At 35.8% G+C, this 21,757-nt stretch overlaps 1 protein-coding gene across 3 annotated transcripts; it reads right to left on the reverse strand.

Annotated features, from left to right (window-relative positions):
• Positions 1 to 2,688: 2,688 nt before the first annotated feature.
• LOC147615513 (suppressor of disruption of TFIIS-like) lies at positions 2,689 to 17,109 on the reverse strand. Of its 3 annotated transcripts, XM_086778932.1 has the most exons (10): positions 16,988 to 17,109; positions 16,470 to 16,544; positions 15,059 to 15,124; positions 14,394 to 14,491; positions 13,122 to 13,159; positions 12,897 to 12,984; positions 4,324 to 4,524; positions 4,046 to 4,111; positions 3,591 to 3,695; positions 2,689 to 3,021 (listed from the first exon to the last, which is right to left on the reverse strand). In XM_086778932.1, the coding sequence occupies exons 2-10, from the start codon at positions 16,531 to 16,533 to the stop codon at positions 2,953 to 2,955; spliced, it is 795 nt and encodes a 264-aa protein (XP_086635058.1). In that variant the 5' UTR covers positions 16,534 to 16,544; positions 16,988 to 17,109; the 3' UTR covers positions 2,689 to 2,952. The 3 variants fall into 3 exon arrangements, with proteins under 3 accessions (XP_086635058.1, XP_086635059.1, XP_086635060.1); XM_086778933.1 differs by lacking the exon at positions 15,059 to 15,124; XM_086778934.1 differs by lacking the exon at positions 4,324 to 4,524.
• Between the last annotated feature and the right edge of the window lie 4,648 nt (positions 17,110 to 21,757).

Raw genomic sequence — 21,757 nt, forward strand, 5'->3', positions numbered from 1 at the left:
ATACCGTTCTTCAATTGGATGCCCAGTCGTGCATTTATTAAGGTTTAAAGGTCGTCGCTTTTTAACTAAAATGACTGAAATTTGCGTATAAGCTTGATCCGGTGTCCGTTTTGGATGCTGTAAAATCCTATATCAGAAAGAAGCAATTGCGCCTCAATCTAGAGACCGTGACCTTGTTGACAGATACAGTTAGAAAGCACTCAGAAGCCCTCCAAAGTTTTTGTAAAAGTACCCAGGAATGCCCAAGGCCCCCAAGCTGCGTGGCCTGAGATCACAGCACCCATTCTACCCCCTCATGGACATGCTTTTTGCACTTGCAGATGCCAGCTCAATTCAGGGAAGAGAAGATCTCAAGCATGGTCTCAAAGACCATACCTCAATACATGACTTACAGTGCGGAACCACATGCTCTTTCAATTGCACCATTACTGCCATACCATCACTGTCATGCTGTTGTGATTACAGTTTTTATTTCCTTTGCAGCTCTGGAAAATGCCACCATATACCCTACTGTCCACATGTGCGGGCAGGGCACTCATCTCAGGTCCATTTTCCCATGCTGGACATGTCTCTCTAGGTGTGGACATCAGAGATTTTACTTCTTAAGCTGTTGTCTACAGAGTGTCAAGGTACCCAACCCCATGCCTAATATTTGGAGAACCCAGTCTCTTTAGCCCAAATGCATGCATAGATGCTGCCATCTCAACACAATACTGGCTGCGCCGACTTTTCACAGAGCAAGGTCTATTAATGTAACATTTAGAGCTCTCAACATCCCACACTTGGATCCTACTTTGGCATTTATCTGAATGCCATCATCCTCTCCATGGATGAAACTCTGCCTCTCATATCCACCAAGAAGCTCTACAGTTGCCCCTATCTCTTACTATAGCACATCCTCATGGACACAATTCTCCAAGCATCCACCTAGATGGAGGATTCTAGTGAAAAGAAGCACAAAACCAGTCATAGCAGCACTCTGCTCGCTTTGTTGCATCATACACATGCACCTTTTTCAGAGGCTCATAGGTTTAGCAATAGTTGCTTAGCATCGTTGTGGTACCCTCATCAATAACCTTACTCCATTTGGTAGTTGATTTTCATTGAAGTGATCCTCTCCATGCAAAAGGTGATCAGGATATTAGTGAAATAAGAGAGAGAGAGAGAGAGAGAGAGAGAGAGCCTTTCCAGCCTAAAGATACACTGATAAGGCTTACCTAACCATAAGCGCCATTTTATTTATTGTTACAAAATTTCTTGTTTTAAATTTGCATTTTGCTTGGGTGTTCACTTAAGAATATGTAAGTGTATCAATGAGGTCACTAGTATTTTGCTTGGGTGTTCACTTAAAAATATGTAAGTGTATGTTTAAGTGTACATGGAGTTCACTAGTATAGGGAATTTTTTTAATACACTTTTTTTTAAAGTGTATATTCACAACTTTTATTGTAGGTGTATTAATTAAATGACACTGACGTAGCATTTAATTAATACAACCTTAGTATATGAGCCCCTTCCCTCTCATCTTTCTCCCTCTCCCTCCCTCTACTCGATTTGAGGCCTTTTATAGAGAATTGTGAGACCTTAAATAGAAAGGATATGGGTGAATGCATGCAAATAGAAAGCATATGGGAGGTCATCATTTCATTGCCTTAAATAGAGAGGATATGGAGGGGTGAATGCATGCAAATAGAAAGTATATGGGGGGTCATTATTTCATTGCTTTAAATAGAGAGGATATGGAGGGGTGAATGCATACAAATAGAAAGTATATGGGAGGTCATCATTTCATTGCCTTAAATAGAGAGGATATAGAGGGTTATCATTTCATGGACATTTTCAAGCATTACTCATTACATACTAAAATGGAACCTTTGAAAAACACTCTTATTCGTGAAAATCTCACAGAATATATTTAATGGAAATGCAAAAAATATTTTGGTGCCTTATTAGGATAAATTTCACATGAGGGTTTTTTTTAAAATGGGTTTTGAAGACAAAATGCAAGTTTTTATAGAAAGAGGGGATCATTTTAGTACTCAAATTCACATATAAGGGATTTTCAATACTTCCATTGAGTATGCGATATGCATGCTTTCTAGAACCCTTGAGGTATTTTGTATGATTTCCATCAAGGTGAAATTTCCTACCTTAATCGTAATATTCAAGCCTTGTTTTGTCAACAAGTTTTTAAAGCCTTTTATAAAAAGAACGTACAATACATATGCAACCATGGTAGTGCACTCGATACAAATTATCCTTAACAGATTGCAAGCGTTTTAACCTCACCAACTTAATCACATGCAAAGTGTAAGAGTTGATTGATATCATGGATGTGTGATTGTAAGTTGTAGATAACTAGCAAATAAACATTCAACTTTTCTATGCAATAAAGACTAAGATGATATGACATGATTGTGGTTTTAGAGTTTTATTCTTATAGAAAACCAAAGAATTATCACTAAACTAGTGAAATAAAAAACAAGGACATTCTATAGGGTAATAAATTGCATCTGAGAAAAGGTCCAAATCAAAACCATGCCCAAGGAAGGCAAAGACGAGGGTTGCATTTGATACAAATAAATGAGTATATATATATATATATATATATATAATATTTTCATTCATTACTAGAAAGATAGTGTACCCTTTTGTAATAAGATCCTTTTGCTATATGATTTATTTTGTCACTTCAGAACACTAAATATTTTATAAATACAAGAAATATTTGCATTCACTATTGATGCTTTTATTTTTTCAATGGGGGTATTAAATAATGCTTCACTAAGAGTCTTAATCAAACTTATTTAAATAGATGGTTTTCTTCATTGTTGCTTTTAGTGTTCTCTCGTTAAAAACTACATGAACGAGAGAGAGAGAGAGAGAGAGAGAGAGAGAGAGAGATTGATTTAATTTTTGGATCCAATAACCTATTCTTGAGAAGTCAAGTGCCTAAAGTTTCCCAAAAAGGAGGCATTGGTGATACCAAATCCAATTTTTTTGATCACCTACCATTGGAATCTGGTTACAAAAGAAACTTTGTCAAGAGCCTTAAATGACTTCATTTGAATTGTGTATATTTATATGCAACACTAAATCTATTTAAGGTATATTAAGTAAACTCATCTGTATTTGTATGCAATCATAAAGCTAGCTTAGTTTTCTCAAGAAAAATTATATGCATTGATAACTATAGCTTGGTTTTTATTATAATCTTAAGTAATTTTAAGTATATTCATATGCAATAATAAAGCTAGGTAAGGTTTATAATTGTAGTTCCTACACAAAATCGAAGGTAGAGATTCTTTACTTCTGTATAATCAAAAGAATAAAGGAATATATCCTGATACATAAAGATATATATTATGAAATAGACAACAAGGGCTATTATAAAAGCCTTGTTTACATAGAAGCACACTATCAAGTGTAGCTTGTAGTATGACTTTTTCTTTGAGTATTACTTCTTTAATAATTCAACATGATGGCGTGAAAATTTCTTGAGCAAAAATCCTTTTCATTTTGTTGTATAAGTAGCATATTGGTCTTAGTGTCAAAATTGCATAAAAGTATAGTATTATATTTCTACTTACAAATTCCACATGTTGTTTTGCCCAGATTTCAGGTATTGCTTCTTTGACATCATGGATGTTCTCTATAGCATAGTCGGCCCCCTTGACTTTTTGTGATTTCCCAACCTTCAAAGTAATATCAAATTAACATTAGATGGTGGGCTATAATCTCACTAAGTACAACACCAATTTGGATTTATACTACTATTTGAGACCTTGAATCTCATAAATAAGCAAGTATAGTGATTTTTATCTATGAATCTTTAGTAGAGTGTTTCTTCTAGCATCGTACATACTAGAGAATTCCTAGTTAAATTATGCATGAGAGTAAGTAACTAAGTGTCTATGAAAATAAAAGCACTACATATTTAAGTTTGTCAAATAATTGTATAAAAGCACCACATATTTAAGTTTGTCAAATTATACCAACTTTTGATAATTTCAACCCTTTATCACAAGATGAGTTTGAAAAGTACCAGACAAGTCCACAAACCAACGACTTTTGCCGCCTCTATATTGCGAGAGCTATCATCAAAAAAAAGCTATGACATGCAAAAAAATCACAACATAATGTGTAAGGAACATGAAAATCTTCTTTCTAACCTTATAAAATATATATTGATTAAGCATAAACCTTTACATGCTAGATAGCACTAAATAGTATGCATGATGTCATGTTGTTTTGTTGAGATGAAATGCATGTAAATGAAACAATAAAAAGTGCATGTTAATGAAACATATCAGATGGCCATACTGTTTTGTTTGGATTAGCCCTTGCGATTTCAAGGGCACGATGGAAGGCCTTTGCTAAAGGCTTACACACTATAGGCATTGAACTATTGAAGTTATTCTTTGGGTTAAGGGTATCAAAGCAAATGATTTGTTCAAAGCAATCTTTAATTCCAAGCTTGTTGAGTGCTTTGAGAGCATGTGCTTCATCTCCATTGGTAAACACCTAAAAGGCCAAGATTTCAACCCATTAGAGGATCGGTCACAAAAGATGTATTGGAGATCATTCCTCTTTTGAGGCTTTCTTAAAAAGCACAATCATAAAGCAAAGAGGTTCAAAAAAATGTATATTAGTATCTAGTATGGTTTTAATATTTTCATGCAGTTTTTTAAAAGTAAATTTGATCAATTATAATGATTGGGAAAAAAATTATTTTAATATATGTGAATATTTTCCATTATAAATTTATTAAGTTTTTAATATTTTACCATTTATGTAGACGAAGCTTCAATTATTTTCATATAGTTGTAGATAATAGAAGCTATAGTAGTGGTTAAGGAGACTAGATATGATAATTACTTATATGAGGTTTTATATTCAATGTTTTTGCTAATGGCTAGGACTTGGACATGTAATATTACAATTCCATGTTATTGGCTAGGGCTTGTGTAAGAAAGCATTATGGGCCCAAGGCCATGGACAACTAGTAAGTAGGTGTGAACTCTTGGGTGTAGTATAAATACCAATGTAAATGGGATTATGGGTCATTCATGATAATGTTATTTGTTCCAAGAATCAATGGTGAGCTTCTCCCGTGAGATGCTAAGTGGTGACTCCTTCATGAGCCACTTCCTTGGTGAGGGACTAACCCACCCCTGTTACTTTCTTTCATTGGTATCAGAGCCTGGCTTTTGATCCATGATTTTTAATTTTTCTTTTCTTCTTCTCATTTCGTGAAATTTCTGCTTCATTTGATTCATGGGGAAGGGGATATGGCTAAGGTAGAGTTTGTGGTTCAAATCTGAGCACATGGACCTATTTTTTTTGAATGAGTGGACCAAATTGGAGAAAATTTCTAATCTTGATTAGCAGTTGTTAATCAAAAACGTTTTTTGTTTGGGAGCTTTCTTGCAAACCCTAGCCATGGAATCTCAACATGAGCAAAGGACATTGAGTCTCTCATGTATCTAGCAATGTTTTATGAAGTATTTCACCTATTTTCCATGAGCAATGGGGCTCCCAATGTGGCTGAAAATCACTACCAAAGCTGCCCACGTTTTTCACCAGTGACCCTAATCTTCATCTCCTTCAACAAATTCAAGCATTAAGGCTTCTCGGGTGACATTGGTGAGTTGCTCCATCACTTCCTTACAATTTTGAAGCATTCTTTCAAGCTATGGAGTGAATTAGGGTTTTATTACACATAAAACTCTAATTTTCAGAAATTGGACTTTAATCATGGCCATTCATGCTGCTCTTTATCCATTATGAATGCTTGAATGCTACACATAGCCATTCAATGCTATGCCTTGCATATTGGCATAAGTGAGCATAGCTTTTGGCACATTTGGGGGATTGAATAAAATGTTTTGGGTTGGAAGCCCACTTTTTGGTGACACCGTTTTCCATTGTCGGTTGCACGTTTTTGGTCATAACTCTCTCATACGAACTCCGTTTTTGGAGTTCTAGTACTCAAAACGACCGGCTCGTCGTCCTCTTCGAGACGAGCTATAGGTCTTGAGGTGCAGGATTCAGCAAGTGCTCTCTGTTTTCACTTTTGTACTGGATTTTCTAATCCCGAGCAGGAACTCGCGCCCAGAACACGACCCGAGATCACCGCTCCGTGACACTTGGATGTTGTTGATGTATGTGGAAATGTATTGACATTGCCATGAGTGGATGTGATGAAGGAAGCACTATGAACCATGTATTATGATATGAATGAGCATGAGTCATGCTATAAATCAATTGTAAGTCAACTCTACTCATTCATTTGAGCTTGTAACTCACGATTTTATTCCTAGAATCTAGAATGAAGTAAGGGTACCTTGGCATTTGGAGGAGAGGCCAAGGGGAGAATGTCTTGAATCTTCCTTGCCGTTAGTGCCGGGTAACGCGGTAAGGAAGAGGATTAGGTACTTGGTGGTAAAGAAATGGCCTCAAGTAAACTTGGTGAAGGGGTGAGAAGTGCTTGGCTGGGAGATCGGCAAGCATCGACGCGCTTCATCGACCACTTCATTCGACTTGAGCAAATAAGCAAATCCTCTACATCGACTTCTTATGCAAAAGGACAAAATTGATGCCATAAGGTCACATGCTCAGATGGAAAAATGATTGAGGATTGATTTGCTTACAGTGGTCAAATGCATAAGGATTTTAATACTTGATTGAGATGCTTTGATTTGATTGAGATTTGGTGCCAAAAGAGGGGAGACCATGGCAAAATTTTTGCAAAATTTGCCTACTTGCAGTCAGGACAAATCCTTGAATTTCTAGGGTTTTTCAAAAGCTTTTCAAATCTGTCCTGAAAGCTCTTCAATCTACCCGAAAACCTCTTTTAAACAAGCTAAAGATCACTCAAATCGGAGTAGTATTGAGCGGTCAAAGTTAAGAGTTGACTTTCAACTAGAACAGTTGATTGGTCAAAGGTTGTTGACTTTTTCAAATCTGTTTTTGGGGATCCTTACTCGTCTCGTTAAGAGCTTCGCATCGATATAAAGATCACCCAAATCGGATAAGAATTGAGCGGTTAACATCAAGAGTTGACTTTCAGCCGGTACAGTTGACTGGTCAAAGGCTGTTGACTTTTTCAGATCTATTTTTGGGGATTCTTATTCGTCTCGTCAAGAGCTTCGCATCGATATAAAGATCACCCAAATCGGATACTGTTTGAATAGAGAAAAAAAAAATCAAGTAAGTGGTCTTTGCAAGGAGGGATCAATTACGCGCATGGAAATGACTAGAGGAGGTCAAAACAAGGGAGCCTGGAATGAAAATGATCAAAGACAACTGGAAGCAATGATGGCAACGAGTTCATCAACGAGGAATGAAGAAAGTTCAACCATAAAAGCACCATCTCTCCAGATGAATCTCAGCCAGTGGAAATGCCTCAATCTTTGGAAACTACTCCGCTAACAGTGGACACGATGTTAATGGCTATGGAGAGTATGTTTCAAAGGATTGAAAATAACCAAACAAATCGGCAACAACAATTTGGTGAACACCTCATGAAACGGTTCGACAAGCGACACCACTACCTGGATGACGTGATGCAAAGAGGGTTAAAAGACTTGGAGAAAGCCATTAGTGCATTGGCTCCTCTGAAGCTCAACCAAGAAGCTGATATGAATGCAATGGATGGTGTACATTATGATGCCAAACATGATGGAAAGCCTTCTATGCCAGAAGAGAACAAAGTAAGACAAATGATGCCACCTCAAATGATGCCACATTCTTCTTACATGGACAAGGGCAAGAGACCTATGGGTGATGCTTCTTATGAGAGATCCAATGCCAGTATTCCAAGAACTTCATCCTTTATGCAAGATGCAAGAAGAGGGTATTAACAGAAGGGATTTAAAGATGCAGGTGATTGGCAATTGGAAGATGAGCAAATGCATAGACACTTGGGTGAAGGAAGAGGATTTGATGATCCAAGAGCACGGCAGAGGGGTTCAAGAATGCATGGTGATTTTGACAATGCTGTGAAGGACAAAATCATATTTAATAAGTTCAAAGGAGAATCAAATTCTATCGAAGACTTTGAAGAGTGGGCAAACAAGATGGATCTCTACTTCGAAATCAGCCCAAGGAGCGAGATTGCCAAAGTCTACTTCGCCTCACTTCATCTTGAAGGTTTTGCTCACACTTGGTGGAGGAGGAAGCAATCTCATGGTTATGTCATCACTACTTGGAAAGAATTCAAGAATGACATGGCAGAAGAGTTTACTTCTCGCATGCAAAGGGACAATCACATTGTGGAATGGGACAAGCTAGAGCAAATCACTACCGTGAAGGAATATTCTCATAAGTTTCTAAAGCTTCTATTATACTTGGACGACTTTGATGAGCATTATCTTGTTGTCAAGTATATAAGGGGCTTGAAAGCTCCTATTGGTGGTGATGTCAAGTCTCATGAACCCGCCACTTTGAAGAAGGCAATGATGCTTGCAGAAATTCATGAAGAGAAGTACTTGACAAAGTGGGCTAGCAAAGGGAATATCAAAGGGGAAGTGATCACAAGGACTGACATGGGTTCTCATGCAAACACAAGACCTAATCTTCCAAGATTTCCTACCGTGTATGGTAGAGGGTCTAATAGACTTCCATTTAAACCACCATTTATGTCCAACAAAGCTACATACAATGAGTCCAAGCCAGCAAATGGGGGTTCAAAAAGCAAGGTTATCAAGGAGGACCGTTTGCATGAAATGAGGCTCAAAGGTCTATGTTTCAAATGTGGAGAAAAATGGAACAAGGATCACTTCAAAGTATGCAAATCCAAGGATATTTCCATAAGCTACATTATCACTGAGGACAATGCTAATCATGAGGAGGAGGAATTCCTTGAATGCAATGATGCCTTAGGATGGGGAGATCCTCATGAGGGTGGAGGTTCTCATGATGATGGTTTTGATGAAGAAAATCCCGAGTTTCCTTTTGATCCAGGTGGGAAACTAAAGTTTGCTCATGACAAAATGGATGATGGGATGCCTCTATGCGTGTGGAATGAAAACAATAGTGCACATACTACCGTGTGTACAATCTCTCATGATGCTTATGCGGGAAGTAAGGGTGCCAACACATTGAGATTGAAGATCAAGGTGAATGGGAGAACAGCATATGCACTCATTGATACTGGAAGCACGCATAGTTTTGTCAATAAAAGGTCTTTGAACACTCTCAAAATGCAACCAACTTCTTTACCAAACAAGCACATGGTGCAAGTGGCCAATGGTGATTCAATGGGTTGCAATATGAAGTGTCAAAGTACAGAATTGGAGTTGTCCAAGAGCTACTCTTGCAAAGTTGATCTTTTGGTGATTGAGTTGGGACCAATTGACATAGTACTTGGATGTGATTGGCTGTCCACTTTGAACTCTTTTACCATGAACTTACAGAAAAGTTTCATGAGTTTTGTGCATCATGGAGGGGTTATTACATTGAATGGAATGCAAGGGTCCAAGCTCTTCATGATCAATGCTACTCAAATGAAGAAAGAGTTCAAGAAAGAGGGCTATGTTTATGTACTACAGCTTTGCAAAGAGGAAGATAATAGCAAAAAGGATTGCATCGAAAATGTGGACATGGTTAAGCTACTCAAGGATTATGAAGATGTGTTTACCATGCCAAAATCAATGCCGCCAAAGAGGAGTGTTGATCATGCTATTGATTTGGAACCAAATGCCAAACCAATCAACAAGCCTCCCTATCGTTTGTCAAAGGTTGAAAAGGAAGAGGTGGCAAAGCAAGTCAAAGAACTCATTGACATGGGATGGGTTGAACCAAGTCAATCTCCTTTTGCTTCTCCGGTGCTACTTGTGAAGAAAAAGGATGGTACTTTCCGCATGTGCATTGATTACCGTGATTTGAATAAGATCACCATCAAAAATCGTTTTCCAATATCAAGGGTGGATGATCTTTTGGATGAGTTGAAGGGTGCCACATGCTTTTCAAAGATTGATTTGCGTTCCGGATACCATCAAATAAGGATGAAAAGTGGTGATGAGTTCAAAACAGCATTTCGTACAGAAAGGGGTCTTTACCAATTCATGGTTATGCCGTTTGGATTATGCAATGCACCGGCAACTTTTCAAGCATTGATGAACAAAGTGCTTCAACCTTTCCTCTACAAGTTTGTATTGGTCTTTTTCGACGACATACTTATCTATAGCAAACATGAGGAAGTGCATTTGAAGCACGTGAAAGGAGTTTTGGAGGTCTTGAGGCAAAACAAGTTGTATGTTAAGGAGACAAAATGTACCTTCATGGCACATGAGGTGGAATATTTGGGTCACATTGTGAGCAAGGATGGCATTTGTGTGGATCCAAAGAAAGTGGAATGTATTAGGAATTGGCCGGTTCCTTCAAACACTACTCAATTGAGGGGATTTTTGGGGTTATCTTCATTCTATAGGCGCTTTATTGCCCACTATGCAGAAATTGCAGCCCCAATGAACGGACAAATTGAAGAAGGAAACCTTCTTTTGGGATGCCATTGCCAACAAAAGCTTTGAAGATATGAAGAAGATGCTCACATCAGCACTTTTGGTATGTCCAGACTTCACCAAACCTTTCACAATAAGGGCGGATGCAAGTGGAAGAGGGATTGGTGCGGTACTTTACCAAGACCATGGAGTCATTGCTTATGAAAGTAGAAAGCTGAATGACAAAGAAAGAGAACTGCATGTGTATGAGCAAGAGATGATTGCTATACTCCATGCTATCAAGAAATGGCACCATTACTTATATGGGAGTCATTTTTATGTGAGAAGTGGTCATAGGGTGCTGAAGTATTTCCTCACACAACCCAATTTGTCTCCTAAGCAAAGAAGGTGGGTAGCAACACTACAAAACTATGATTTTGAAATCACATACACAAAGGGCAAAGAAAATGTGGTTGCCGATTCCTTGTCTCGTATGTGGGCCTGCTCATTGTATGCTATTTCTGAGGTGCATAAAGATTGGATCATGGAGATACAAGAAGAGTACTTGTTTGATGAAGAAACCTCACAAATAGTGCAGAAATTACAGCAAGGTGTATGTGAAGAGTTACCCCATTATGAGCTGAAAAATGGTCTCCTCTACTACAAAGGAAAAGTCTACTTGGTTCCTACTTCATCATTTATCAAGAAGATCATGGAAGAGATGCATTGTACTCCTATGGCTGGTCATTTGGGTGTCTACAAAACCTTTGATGCAATAAGGAAAAGTTTCTTTTGGAAGGGGATGTGGAAGAGCATTCATGCTTATGTAAGTGGGTGCCGGTCATGTCAATTGAACAAGGATCCTACACATAAACCGGGAGGTTTGCTTCAGCCATTGCCCATTCTCGAAGGCAAATGGAGTCATATATCAATGGATTTCATTACTAACCTTCTGCGCACAAAGAAAGGGTGGGACAGCTTGTATGTTGTGGTGGATAGATTGACCAAAGTGGCCCATTTCATTCCTTCCAAGGTCACATATTCAGCCCAAAATGTTGCCAAGCAATTTGTTGATGGGGTTTTCAAGTTGCATGGTATGCCGTCACAAATTGTGAGTGATCGCGATGTCAAATTCATGAGCACTTTTTGGAGAACATTGTTTGAATATATGGGAACCAAGCTTACTCCAAGCACCGCCTATCATCCCGAAACCGATGGTCAAACAGAAAGAGTAAACAAATGGGTGGAAACATATCTATGCCACTATTGTCATGATACTCAAAGCACATGGGATGATTGGTTACCTTTGGCTGAGTTTGCTTACAACTCAACATATCATGTGAGCATTGGCATGTCACCCTTTGAGGCTTTATATGGTTACAAGGTCAATTTGCCTATGTTGGTGGGTACATATGAGACTTCTAACCATAATGCCAAGGAGGTTGGAATTCAAAGTGGGAGATTGGGTTCTTTTGAGAATACCAAAGTCAAGATATGCGTCTTTGAAGGGAAGCACCAACACCAAACTAGCTCATCGCTATTATGGTCCTTATTAAGTGATACGAAGAGTTGGGGAGGTTGCATATCAACTCTTACTTCCATCTACAACAAAGATTCATGATGTGTTTCATGTCTCTCACTTGAAAGGATATGTGGGTATGATCGATCAAATGGTTGATGAGTTACCTCCAATGAATGAAGAGGGAATGATTGAATACATTCCAGAAGCTATCTTGGGTACAAGGAAAAAGGTACTTCGCACTCGTACCTTGGTGGAGTATCTTGTTCAATGGAAAGGTTTACCTAAGGAAGAAGCTTCATGGCAACCTATTTCAGCATTGGAGGGATATGAAGCATTGATAGAGCAATATGGGTTGGTGTAAATTCAGCCACATGGAACATTCTTCTCCGAATTTGGGGTATTCATTTGAGGTTTCAAGGACGAAACCATTGGGGAAGGGATGGTTTGTAAGAAAGCATTATGGGCCCAAGGCCATGGATAACTAGTAAGTAGGTGTGAACTCTTGGGTGGAGTATAAATACCAATGTAAATGGGATTATGGGTCATTCATGATAATGTTATTTGTTCCAAGAATCAATGGTGAGCTTCTCCCGTGAGATGCTAAGTGGTGACTCCTTCATGAGCCACTCCCTTGGTGAGGGACTAACCCACCCCTGTTACTTTCTTTCAGCTTGGACATGTAAGATTACAATCCCATGTTATTTGATGTTTTTGCTAATGGCTAGCCCTTGGAAACCCAAGATTATAATTCCATGTTATTTTCATGGCTAAGATTTCTTCATCAAGTTAGCTATAGACGTATGTAAAAAGAGCAAGAGTCTTGATTGAAAAAATACCTAGTCATATCTTATTATACTCAAATGCTTTCTTTAACTACCAAAAAAATTATTACAAAATACCTATTCATAAATAAAATGATTGTTTCTTACTATTTTTCTTTGTGGCATGCTCAATAGCAAGTTCCTTAGCTCTAAATCTGGTTTTAATACATGGTAAGGTAAATTCCCATGCACAAGTCTGAAACACAAGAATTAAAATTGGAAAACATTATTAGATGTTATCTTTTCATAATATCAAGTGTATCAAAGCATTAAAAATATAGAGCATAGTAGTAAAGTTTTTGTTTTCTCCAATGCCATGCATCCAAAACATACCTGTGGTACTCGTTGTAGTCACATTTGTAGCCCCTTGACTACACACCAACCAAAAAATATTACTCTCACTAGAATGAGTCTCTAAACACTTCATAAATCAATCATCAAAATAAAGAGAAGGGTTATAAGACAACATATGAGTGTGAAACGAGAAGTTAGACATGGACACAAAGGGGAGAAACAATTTTTTTAACATAACAAAGGAACCCTCGCCTAATAAAACTCCAAAATGAGTTAATCTAGTTGCATTTAAAAATATTGTAGTTGGTTCTAATATTTGGAGGTAAGAAAAAATGAACTTTTATGAAAACTTAAGGTTTTTTGGGGCCTGGTGTATCTTCCTAGAATAGATAATATATTATTTAACAAATCTAGCATGGCTCAAGAAGAGATGGTTTTTTGTTTCCTATCCATACAAGACTAGAGCTAACTTATATGCAAGAGAAGATTAGGACATTCCTAGTTGTAAGATCAATTTTTTGTTATACTCTCTAATGCTTTCCCTCATAAGTAATCACTTTAGGTGTGTGTTAGTTGATACTCATCGTGCAGTGTTAGGGATTAAAAAGATGCTTTAGTGCTCTTGTTGATGGAGAATGATGGCATTGGTATATGTTGATCTCTATTGTATCCTATATAATATATGTAGGTTGGTCCTATTAAGCTACGGTAAGATTAGAGACTAGACAATGTCTCTCAGATTATTGCCATTGGAGGGTAAGATGGTGAGGTAGTGCTTGTGCGGAATACTTGGCGTTGCAACTCTAGAAGAGGGAATAATGTAGAATCTTAAAATTTTATCAAAGAGACATTAGGTAAATTTGTGAGCTCTAAGCTTATAGTAATTGATTATGGGTATGTTAATGTGAATATGCAACTTACCATGTGAATAAATATAAACATAAAAAAGTAAGAAAAATAATTATGTTAAGAATCAATATGAAAAGAGCACAAATCAACACAAAAGACTATAACATAAACCAATGAGAATAGTGAAATTTCCTTCTTCAAATACGAATATGAGAAGTCCATGGTAAAAGATAAGTAGAATTAAATATTAAGTAAATTTCCTTCTTCAAATACGAATATGAGAAGTCCATGGTAAAAGATAAATAGAATTAAATATTAAGTAAATTGAGAAAAAAGCTAGAAAACTAAAATATAAACCCACATGAAGGAGACACCTCATGTTAAAAGCTAATGAAGGTTATAGATCTAGTACATATTTTTTCCTAAGAAAGAATCTAATATTGAAGAGTTACAAAGTTATACCACAAGTCCTGCTAAAGTGGATCCATAGCTTTTGTAAAGCTCAGTACAAAGATCTGAAGCAGTTATTGCGTCAATTCCTAGATTTTCCATCAGATAACCTAGTCACCATAATTTTCACAAAATTAGCATAAAGATGCATGTTTTCCCACTATTGAACATGTGACAAAATCTTCCACATCAAATAAAATCATCATCATATATTTTAATAAATTAATATAAACATTGTGTCATGTGCCTACTTTCCCATTATTGAATGTGATTGATTGTGTCATGTGCCTACTTTCCCATTATTGAATGTGATTGATTGTGGAACAATATATGATCAATGGTTATTATTGTGTGTGATTAATAGGTGGCACTATTGTTTGCCTAATGGTTTTGATGAGCTTTTTTTACTCAGGAACTAATGTATGCTTAGTGATATTGAGAGTAGGATTGATAAATGATCATGTGTGCCATGCACATTTTATTATTGATTACTCTAAAGATTCATGTTTATGGAATCATTAATAGTAAGCTATGCTATGTATGCCAATTGATTATTGTGTGGGATTAGTGTTCTCATGATCAACAACAAAGTTTTTTCAACAACTATAAAGTGAAAATATAAATATTGAAATGCCTTTTGAAATTTAATGACTTATGGAGAAAAGAGAGCTAAGCACCTTCTATATAGTTAACACATTCTTTCATAAGGCCATTGCTTGAAGGGTACAATGTGTCATCCAAATCTTACCACACAAAAAATGAAATTAGCATAATGTTTACTTATGAGATAATTCATACAACATAATATGTTTAATTGATGCAACCATTATATATATTGACTTTTAATATTCATTTAATTAATTAATTTAAGAAGTATATAATTGATGCAATCATTATGTATATTGACTTTTAACATTCATTTAATTAATTTAAGAAGTATACAATTGATGCCAATGGTGAGCATGTTGTCCAACTTAATTCATTATGTAAGTATCCTTATTCTCTCTCTCTCTCTCTCTCTCTCTCTCTCTCTCTCTAATGTTGTCCAACTTAATTCATTATGTAAGTATCCTTATTCTCTCTCTCTCTCTCTCTCTCTCTCTCTCTCTCTCTCTCTCTAATCTTTAATTTGTGTTTCCATGTGCAATTTTAGTTTTCCTTTTCTTAAAGACCACTAATTCTCTTTATGCCCCAAACCCCCACATTCTATGTATGTCTTTTTACATCCCCCAAACCTTAATTTATGCTTGTGAAACATCTCTTTTGCATGTAAGACCCTTTTCTCATCTTTATTTTGAGCTTCGTATAATATACAAAAGCAACCAAATGATACCCTCACACACATGATTACATTCTTATGCATGAAAAATAATTATAAATAAAAGGTAGGTTGGGTAGAGAAAAAATGTTATACCCGTTAAAATTAACACTTGTATATAAACCTTGTAGTAGAAGCAATATACAATGCTTCTATTCATATGAAAGTACAAAAATCTTGGATGAATCTTTCAAATTTTCCATCTAGAGAGCTAATAGGTAGTATATTTTTTGGAGAGTTGTCTTCATAACCCACTCAAAACTGATAACCACTAAAAATTGATAATTTTGGGTTTGTTTTTTTTTAAGACAAAAAACATTGCTTGTAAAATAGTTGAACACTTTTTAAAAGACCTCGTAAAATAGCCATTGGGCTAAAAATAGCCTTTATTTTTTTCCTTGTTGGTTACTTTTATATTTTTAAAGCTAAAATAACTACAACATGAGAAACCATGCACACCTTCCCATATCTTAATATTATTCCCATTTATGGTTGTCTTGATGTAGGGATTCTTTATGATCTAAAAATTCACAATGACATGTTTCAAAGCATGTAAATATCAATTCGGATGACTAGAATGTACTTATTTTCAAGCTTTGAAAGTGAAATTCAAGAGGGTAAGGTTATGTCCAAAAGCAAGCTTTTCATTTTATTAGAAAAACTCTTTCATAGCTATAAAGAGTGTAGAGTAATTTACTGAAAAGAAGGCATTCAAATTTAATAATTTAGCAAAACTCTTTTATAGCTTTAAAGGGTGTAGAGTAATTTACCGAAAAGAAGGCATTCAAATTTTGATTCTGCTCCATTAGCAAACGTTCCCCTTCTTGCATTCATTGTGCAAAAATCTGAGGCACACATTTTTCAAGAGTTAAACTAATTATTGGATGTGTGGTTTTGTAGCCTTCATGGGATATTTGCTAGGGAATAATAATTGCAAGATTTTAAGCACAAATCTTATTATACAATTGCTTTTTGTATTAAAAAAATTGCAATTTTGAAACTAAGAGTTTATTTGCGAGAAAACATGAGAATTCAAGATGCAACTAGTGGAGTTGATAATTAATACAACTAAAGAAAGAACTAGAAGAAGATGGTGAAACCTAAGAAAACAAATAACAGAACATGGAAGAAACTAGGATTTGAGCTCCAACTTATATAAATTATTCCAAAGTTTATACTTAGGATGGGAGGAAACGAGATATAGACTACACAGTGCTATGACATTTGTTTCTACAACATCTTAAAGGAGGAAACAAAATGAATGAATGAATTCTCTCTTGAAACCTACCTAAGTTAAAGAACAAAAAATGTGTGTTAAAAATTGAATGTGACAATGTGTGTGTGTGTGTGTGTGTTAAAATTTTGAATGTGACAATGTGACTTAAGTACACAAAAGTGGAGGGACTTGAGTACACAACAAGGTTATAAAAAAGGGGACTCAAAAGACTTGTTCTTCTCTCTTTCTTTACCTTTTACTTTGCTTTCACTAGACCTTTCTTTCACAAGCAAAGAATTCTCGTCTTGCTCACACATTATCTCCTCAGCCTCAAATCCTCAGATTCCACTAATAACAATGGAATTATGGGAAACCATTCTAATAATTATGGTTGGTCAACCACATTAGTCTACTTCATGAGTTGAATTTGGATCCTCGAGAAAATCTACAAGAAATAATCCCTTTAGTTTCTTGTCATGGCTCATTTACGTTTAGGGAACATTTTGCACCTTCCATAAATGTTTTCACTCTTAAACTCTATCTTTGTCCTTTTCTCAAGGCAAATCATCACCATCACAAAAACACTCCACTTTCACACTATTATCATAACTGACACCCTATTAAAATCCACTAATTCTATTTTCTTGTTTACTTTTTTAGATTCCACCTTTTATTTATCTCCATAAAAATCCACAAGATCCACCTAGCATAAATAGGTTTCTTGTCTCTCTCTCTCTCTCTCTCTCTCTCTCTCTCTCTCTCTTCAAAGATACTTCTCTTGCAAAGAACTCATAAATTATGACTTGATTAGAAGATGTGACATAGATCCTTTTAAATCTTGCATATCACCAAAAGCCTTACAAAGGCTAGGAGTGATTTGAGAAGCATGATTTGACATCAAAAGTACCCAAGAGAGGAGCATGATAACAAGTACCCAAAGAAAAGGGTGTTTTGGAAGTGCTAAAAATCAAGTATGCATATGCTTATAAAGTATAAAGCCATCTTAACTTTGAAAATGGACTTGTTTTTTTAGGCTATTATCAAAAAAAAATTTAGTATATTTTTATTTTAGTATATTTTTTTACGGGCATTTTAAAAATTTGCAAGTATTTAATAGCCAGAATGCTCAAAAATGGGCGTGACGCTGTCCAAAAGCAACTATGATGGCAATGAAAAAAAAAATCAATAGGTTTGGTGAAATATAGCAAGCTTTTTTTAATTTTAGTGCAACCTTTTATGGGCATTTTCAAAATTTGTGAGTATTTTACGACAAAAATGCCCATCAAAAAGCAACTAGGATGTGGCAAGGGGGGAAAAAAGGTACTTTCAAAAAAGTTGATGGACACGTGAAGCTGACATTGAACACACGTGCGAGCGAGATATTATATTTTATGTTGTCCACCTAACACACACACACACATATATATATATAGATATATATATATATTCAGCAATAAATGTACATAACTACCTCCACCTCCACCTCCTCCTCTGCACCTCCAGCCCCGCCAAGAGGCCCCATACAGGGAAGGAGGCAAGGCGGCCTGTGCCCAATAACGCCATGTGCAACGGAAATCCTCCTCGCTCTCCAAACTCTCTGCTTACTCAGACTGAGCCCCCGGCCCCTTTTAGGCCTTCATGCACGTGAAAGGATCTCTCAAAGTGAGTTTCACTAAGGCATTCTGTTTCCAAAGTGCCTTTTTTTCCCCCCCTTTACCACCATAAGGATCAACAAAGTTGTAGAGATAGAAGGCACACCATTTGTATTCTTGCATCCCCTTAGTTTACATGAGTTTGTATAGTGACATCATAAAAACCTTTGATAACGGCCTGAAATAAGTCCATTTTCAAAGTTAAGGTGGTGTTGTACTTTGTTAGAATATGCATAGTTCATTTCTAGCATTTCTTTGCATACCTACTATCATGCCCGTGGCTTGTGAAGATGCCAAACTTGAAAACATTTTGTGCTAGAAAACTTAAGGTCAAACAGATTTGTATTAGTATGCTTCAACTTTTTGTAAGGCCTTTGATGATATGCAAGATTCAAAAGGTTTGTCACAGCTTCTAAGCAAGCCATAATTCATGTAGTTTTTTGCAAGATAAGTATCTTTAAAGTGTGAGAAAAAAAAAGGCTATACATATAATGGTGTGCATCTTGTGGATTGCAATGAAGATAAATGAGGGTTGTTGGAATTTGAAAAAAAAAACACAAGAATCTAGAATTAGTGGATTCTAATAAGGTATCAATTATGATAATGGTGTGAAAGTGGAGTGTTTTTGGTGGTGATACCAGTTTGTCTTGAGAAAAGGATAAAGATGGAGTCTAAGAGTGAAAACACTTTGAATAAAGGATGGAAGCTGCAAAATGTTCTTTCAAAGTTAATGAGCCATAACAAGAAACTATAGGGATTAGGGATTGTTCCTTTATTATAGAGTTTCTTGAGGATCCCAATTCAAGTCATGAAGTAGGCTATACTTATTAGAATAGTTGAGATTGGAGAATCCATGAGTATTCTTTGCTTGTGAAAGAATCTACGAGTATTCTTTGCTTGTGAAAGAAATATTTTAAAAAGGTAAAGAAAGAGAAAAGAATACTTCTTGTTAATCTTCTTATTTCCCTTTTTGATAATCTTCTTCTAGTGTATTCAAGTCCCTTCATTTTTGTGTACGTAATTCATAATGCTACACTGAAATTTCCAATGAACACCCATCTTTTTGGTGAGAAAAGGGTCTTACATGATGCAAGAAGATGGTGTTTTATAGGCAAAGATAAGGGTTTGAGGGACATGAAAAAGACATAGAATGTGGGGCTTTGGGGTAGAAAGAGAAGTAGGGGTTCTTAGGGGAAATAAAAAATAGGGGTATACAAGGAAAATCATGATTAGAGAGAGAGAGAGAGAGAGAGAGAGAGAGAGAGAAAGAATACTTGCATAACCACAAGTTAAGTTGGACAATGTGGTTAATATTTGCATCAATTAAATATACTTCTTACATTTCAGTATGCATACTTAATTATTGTAATATGTATACTTTACTATTGCCAACATGATTAATATAAATTGCATCAATTATATATTTCTTACATTACTGCATACTTTACAATTGCAATGTGGCTAATATTTTCATCAATTATATACTTCTTACATTTTAACATGCATGCTTAACTATATTTGCATCAATTCTATAGTTTTTACATTTTAATATGCATACTTAATTATTCCATCAATTAAATATCTAAGGTTGTATGCATTACTATAAGTAAAATATTATGCTAAATTTACTTGTTGTGTGGTAAGATTTGTATGACACATTGTCCTTTTCAAGAAATGGCCTTATGAATGAATATGTTAACTTTAAACAAGGTGCTCAACTCTGTAAAATTTGACTACTATGAGTATTTGAGAAACTTTAACATTTTCCCTCTATAGTTATTTAAAAAAGGTTTTTTACTGAATATGAAAACACTAATAAGACACAATACACTTGGCATACCACTCTTAGCATAGCGTACTATTAATAATTACACAAACATGAATCTTTTAAGTAATCATTGAGAAAATGTCAATTATACATAATAATCTTTTGGCAATCTTACACAATATAATCATTAAGTACATTTTAAAAAACTCATCAAAACCATTTGAAAAAAATCATAGCTAATAATCAATAATTATACACAATAATACTCATTGGTCATATTTTAAGTCCACAACTAGTTAAGATTTTGTCACACATTCAACCATGGGAATATAAGCACCTAAAACATATATAGTCCATAACCAGTTAAGCTTTTGTCACACATTCAACCATGGGAATATAGGCACCTAAAACATTCTTTGCATTATTTTTTTAAAATTTGGAGTGTCTAAATTATCTAATGGAAAAGCTAGGAATTTGATGCAAAAACTGCTTTAGACCTTTGTACTAAGATTTCAAAAAGCTATGGATACACTGTAATAGGACTTGTGGAATATATTTGCGTTAATTCCCACCCCAACCTAGGCTAGAATGCAAATGCAACTATTATTGGATACCCATACCGAACCCAAGCTCCAAATTACTAACTCTGTTTAGTTTCTCCTCTCTGGTGTGTCACTCACCATGTTTTCTTCACTTCAATAGAGGTTCACTCTCTTCCTCTCACATGCAAAACAAGAGGCACAATGCATAACCTAATCTCTCTCTCTCTCTCTCACACACACACACACACACACACACACACACACACACACCTCCACACAAGGTTAGCTAAGAGTATTTTCAATTATGCAAAAGAGTATATAATATAATAGTGAGAGTTCACTTATATAATTTGGCCATGTGTTCAAAGCATAATTGACTAACATGGTCTTATAGTTGATTGGCATTATAATTTTTGAGCACCAAAGTATTACATGAAGCATGTATAATGTATTAGCCAATATTTTTTAAACATTTCTCCCTTCCTAATGTAGATTACATCCAAGAACAAGTTGAAAATGTTAATGCTAAGAAATAGAGCACTTTAAGGAGTTGGTATATGCCTAGTCTTTTCTACATCAAGATACTTTGTGCCTACCTTAGGCACCACATATATGGTGACCAACAATCACATTCAAGCCTCACTAAAGTTAGAGTTTCATAGTGGTTTATATATAATCTTTGGCTTCACTTATGACATGTTTGATATACTTGGACAAGCAATGTGGTTAGTTATGTCAAACTTGTCTCTAAACAATCCTCTCCACCCATGGGATTAAACTTCCAACTCTTAAGATTAGCCTTGATAATTTGGCTACTTTTTCTTAAGTTCACATGATTTGTAAGACCCGGCTAGATTCCCTCATAAAGGGTCATCCCAAA

This window comes from Cibotium barometz, chromosome 40, assembly GCF_041138505.1.
Source record: "Cibotium barometz isolate CiBa-2024 chromosome 40, ASM4113850v1, whole genome shotgun sequence".
NCBI lineage: Eukaryota > Viridiplantae > Streptophyta > Polypodiopsida > Cyatheales > Cibotiaceae > Cibotium > Cibotium barometz.

Bases quoted from the DNA above. Each gene is read 5' to 3' on its own strand.
- LOC147615513 (XM_086778932.1), bottom strand. From the start codon at position 16,533: ATGAATGCAAGAAGGGGAACGTTTGCTAATGGAGCAGAATCAAAATTT. The intron at 14,492-15,058 runs GTGCTTAGCTCT...TATGGTGACTAG, and splicing joins ATGTGTTAACTATATAGAAG to GTTATCTGATGGAAAATCTA. The intron at 4,112-4,323 runs GTATGGCCATCT...TGCATGTCATAG, and splicing joins GGGCTAATCCAAACAAAACA to CTTTTTTTTGATGATAGCTC.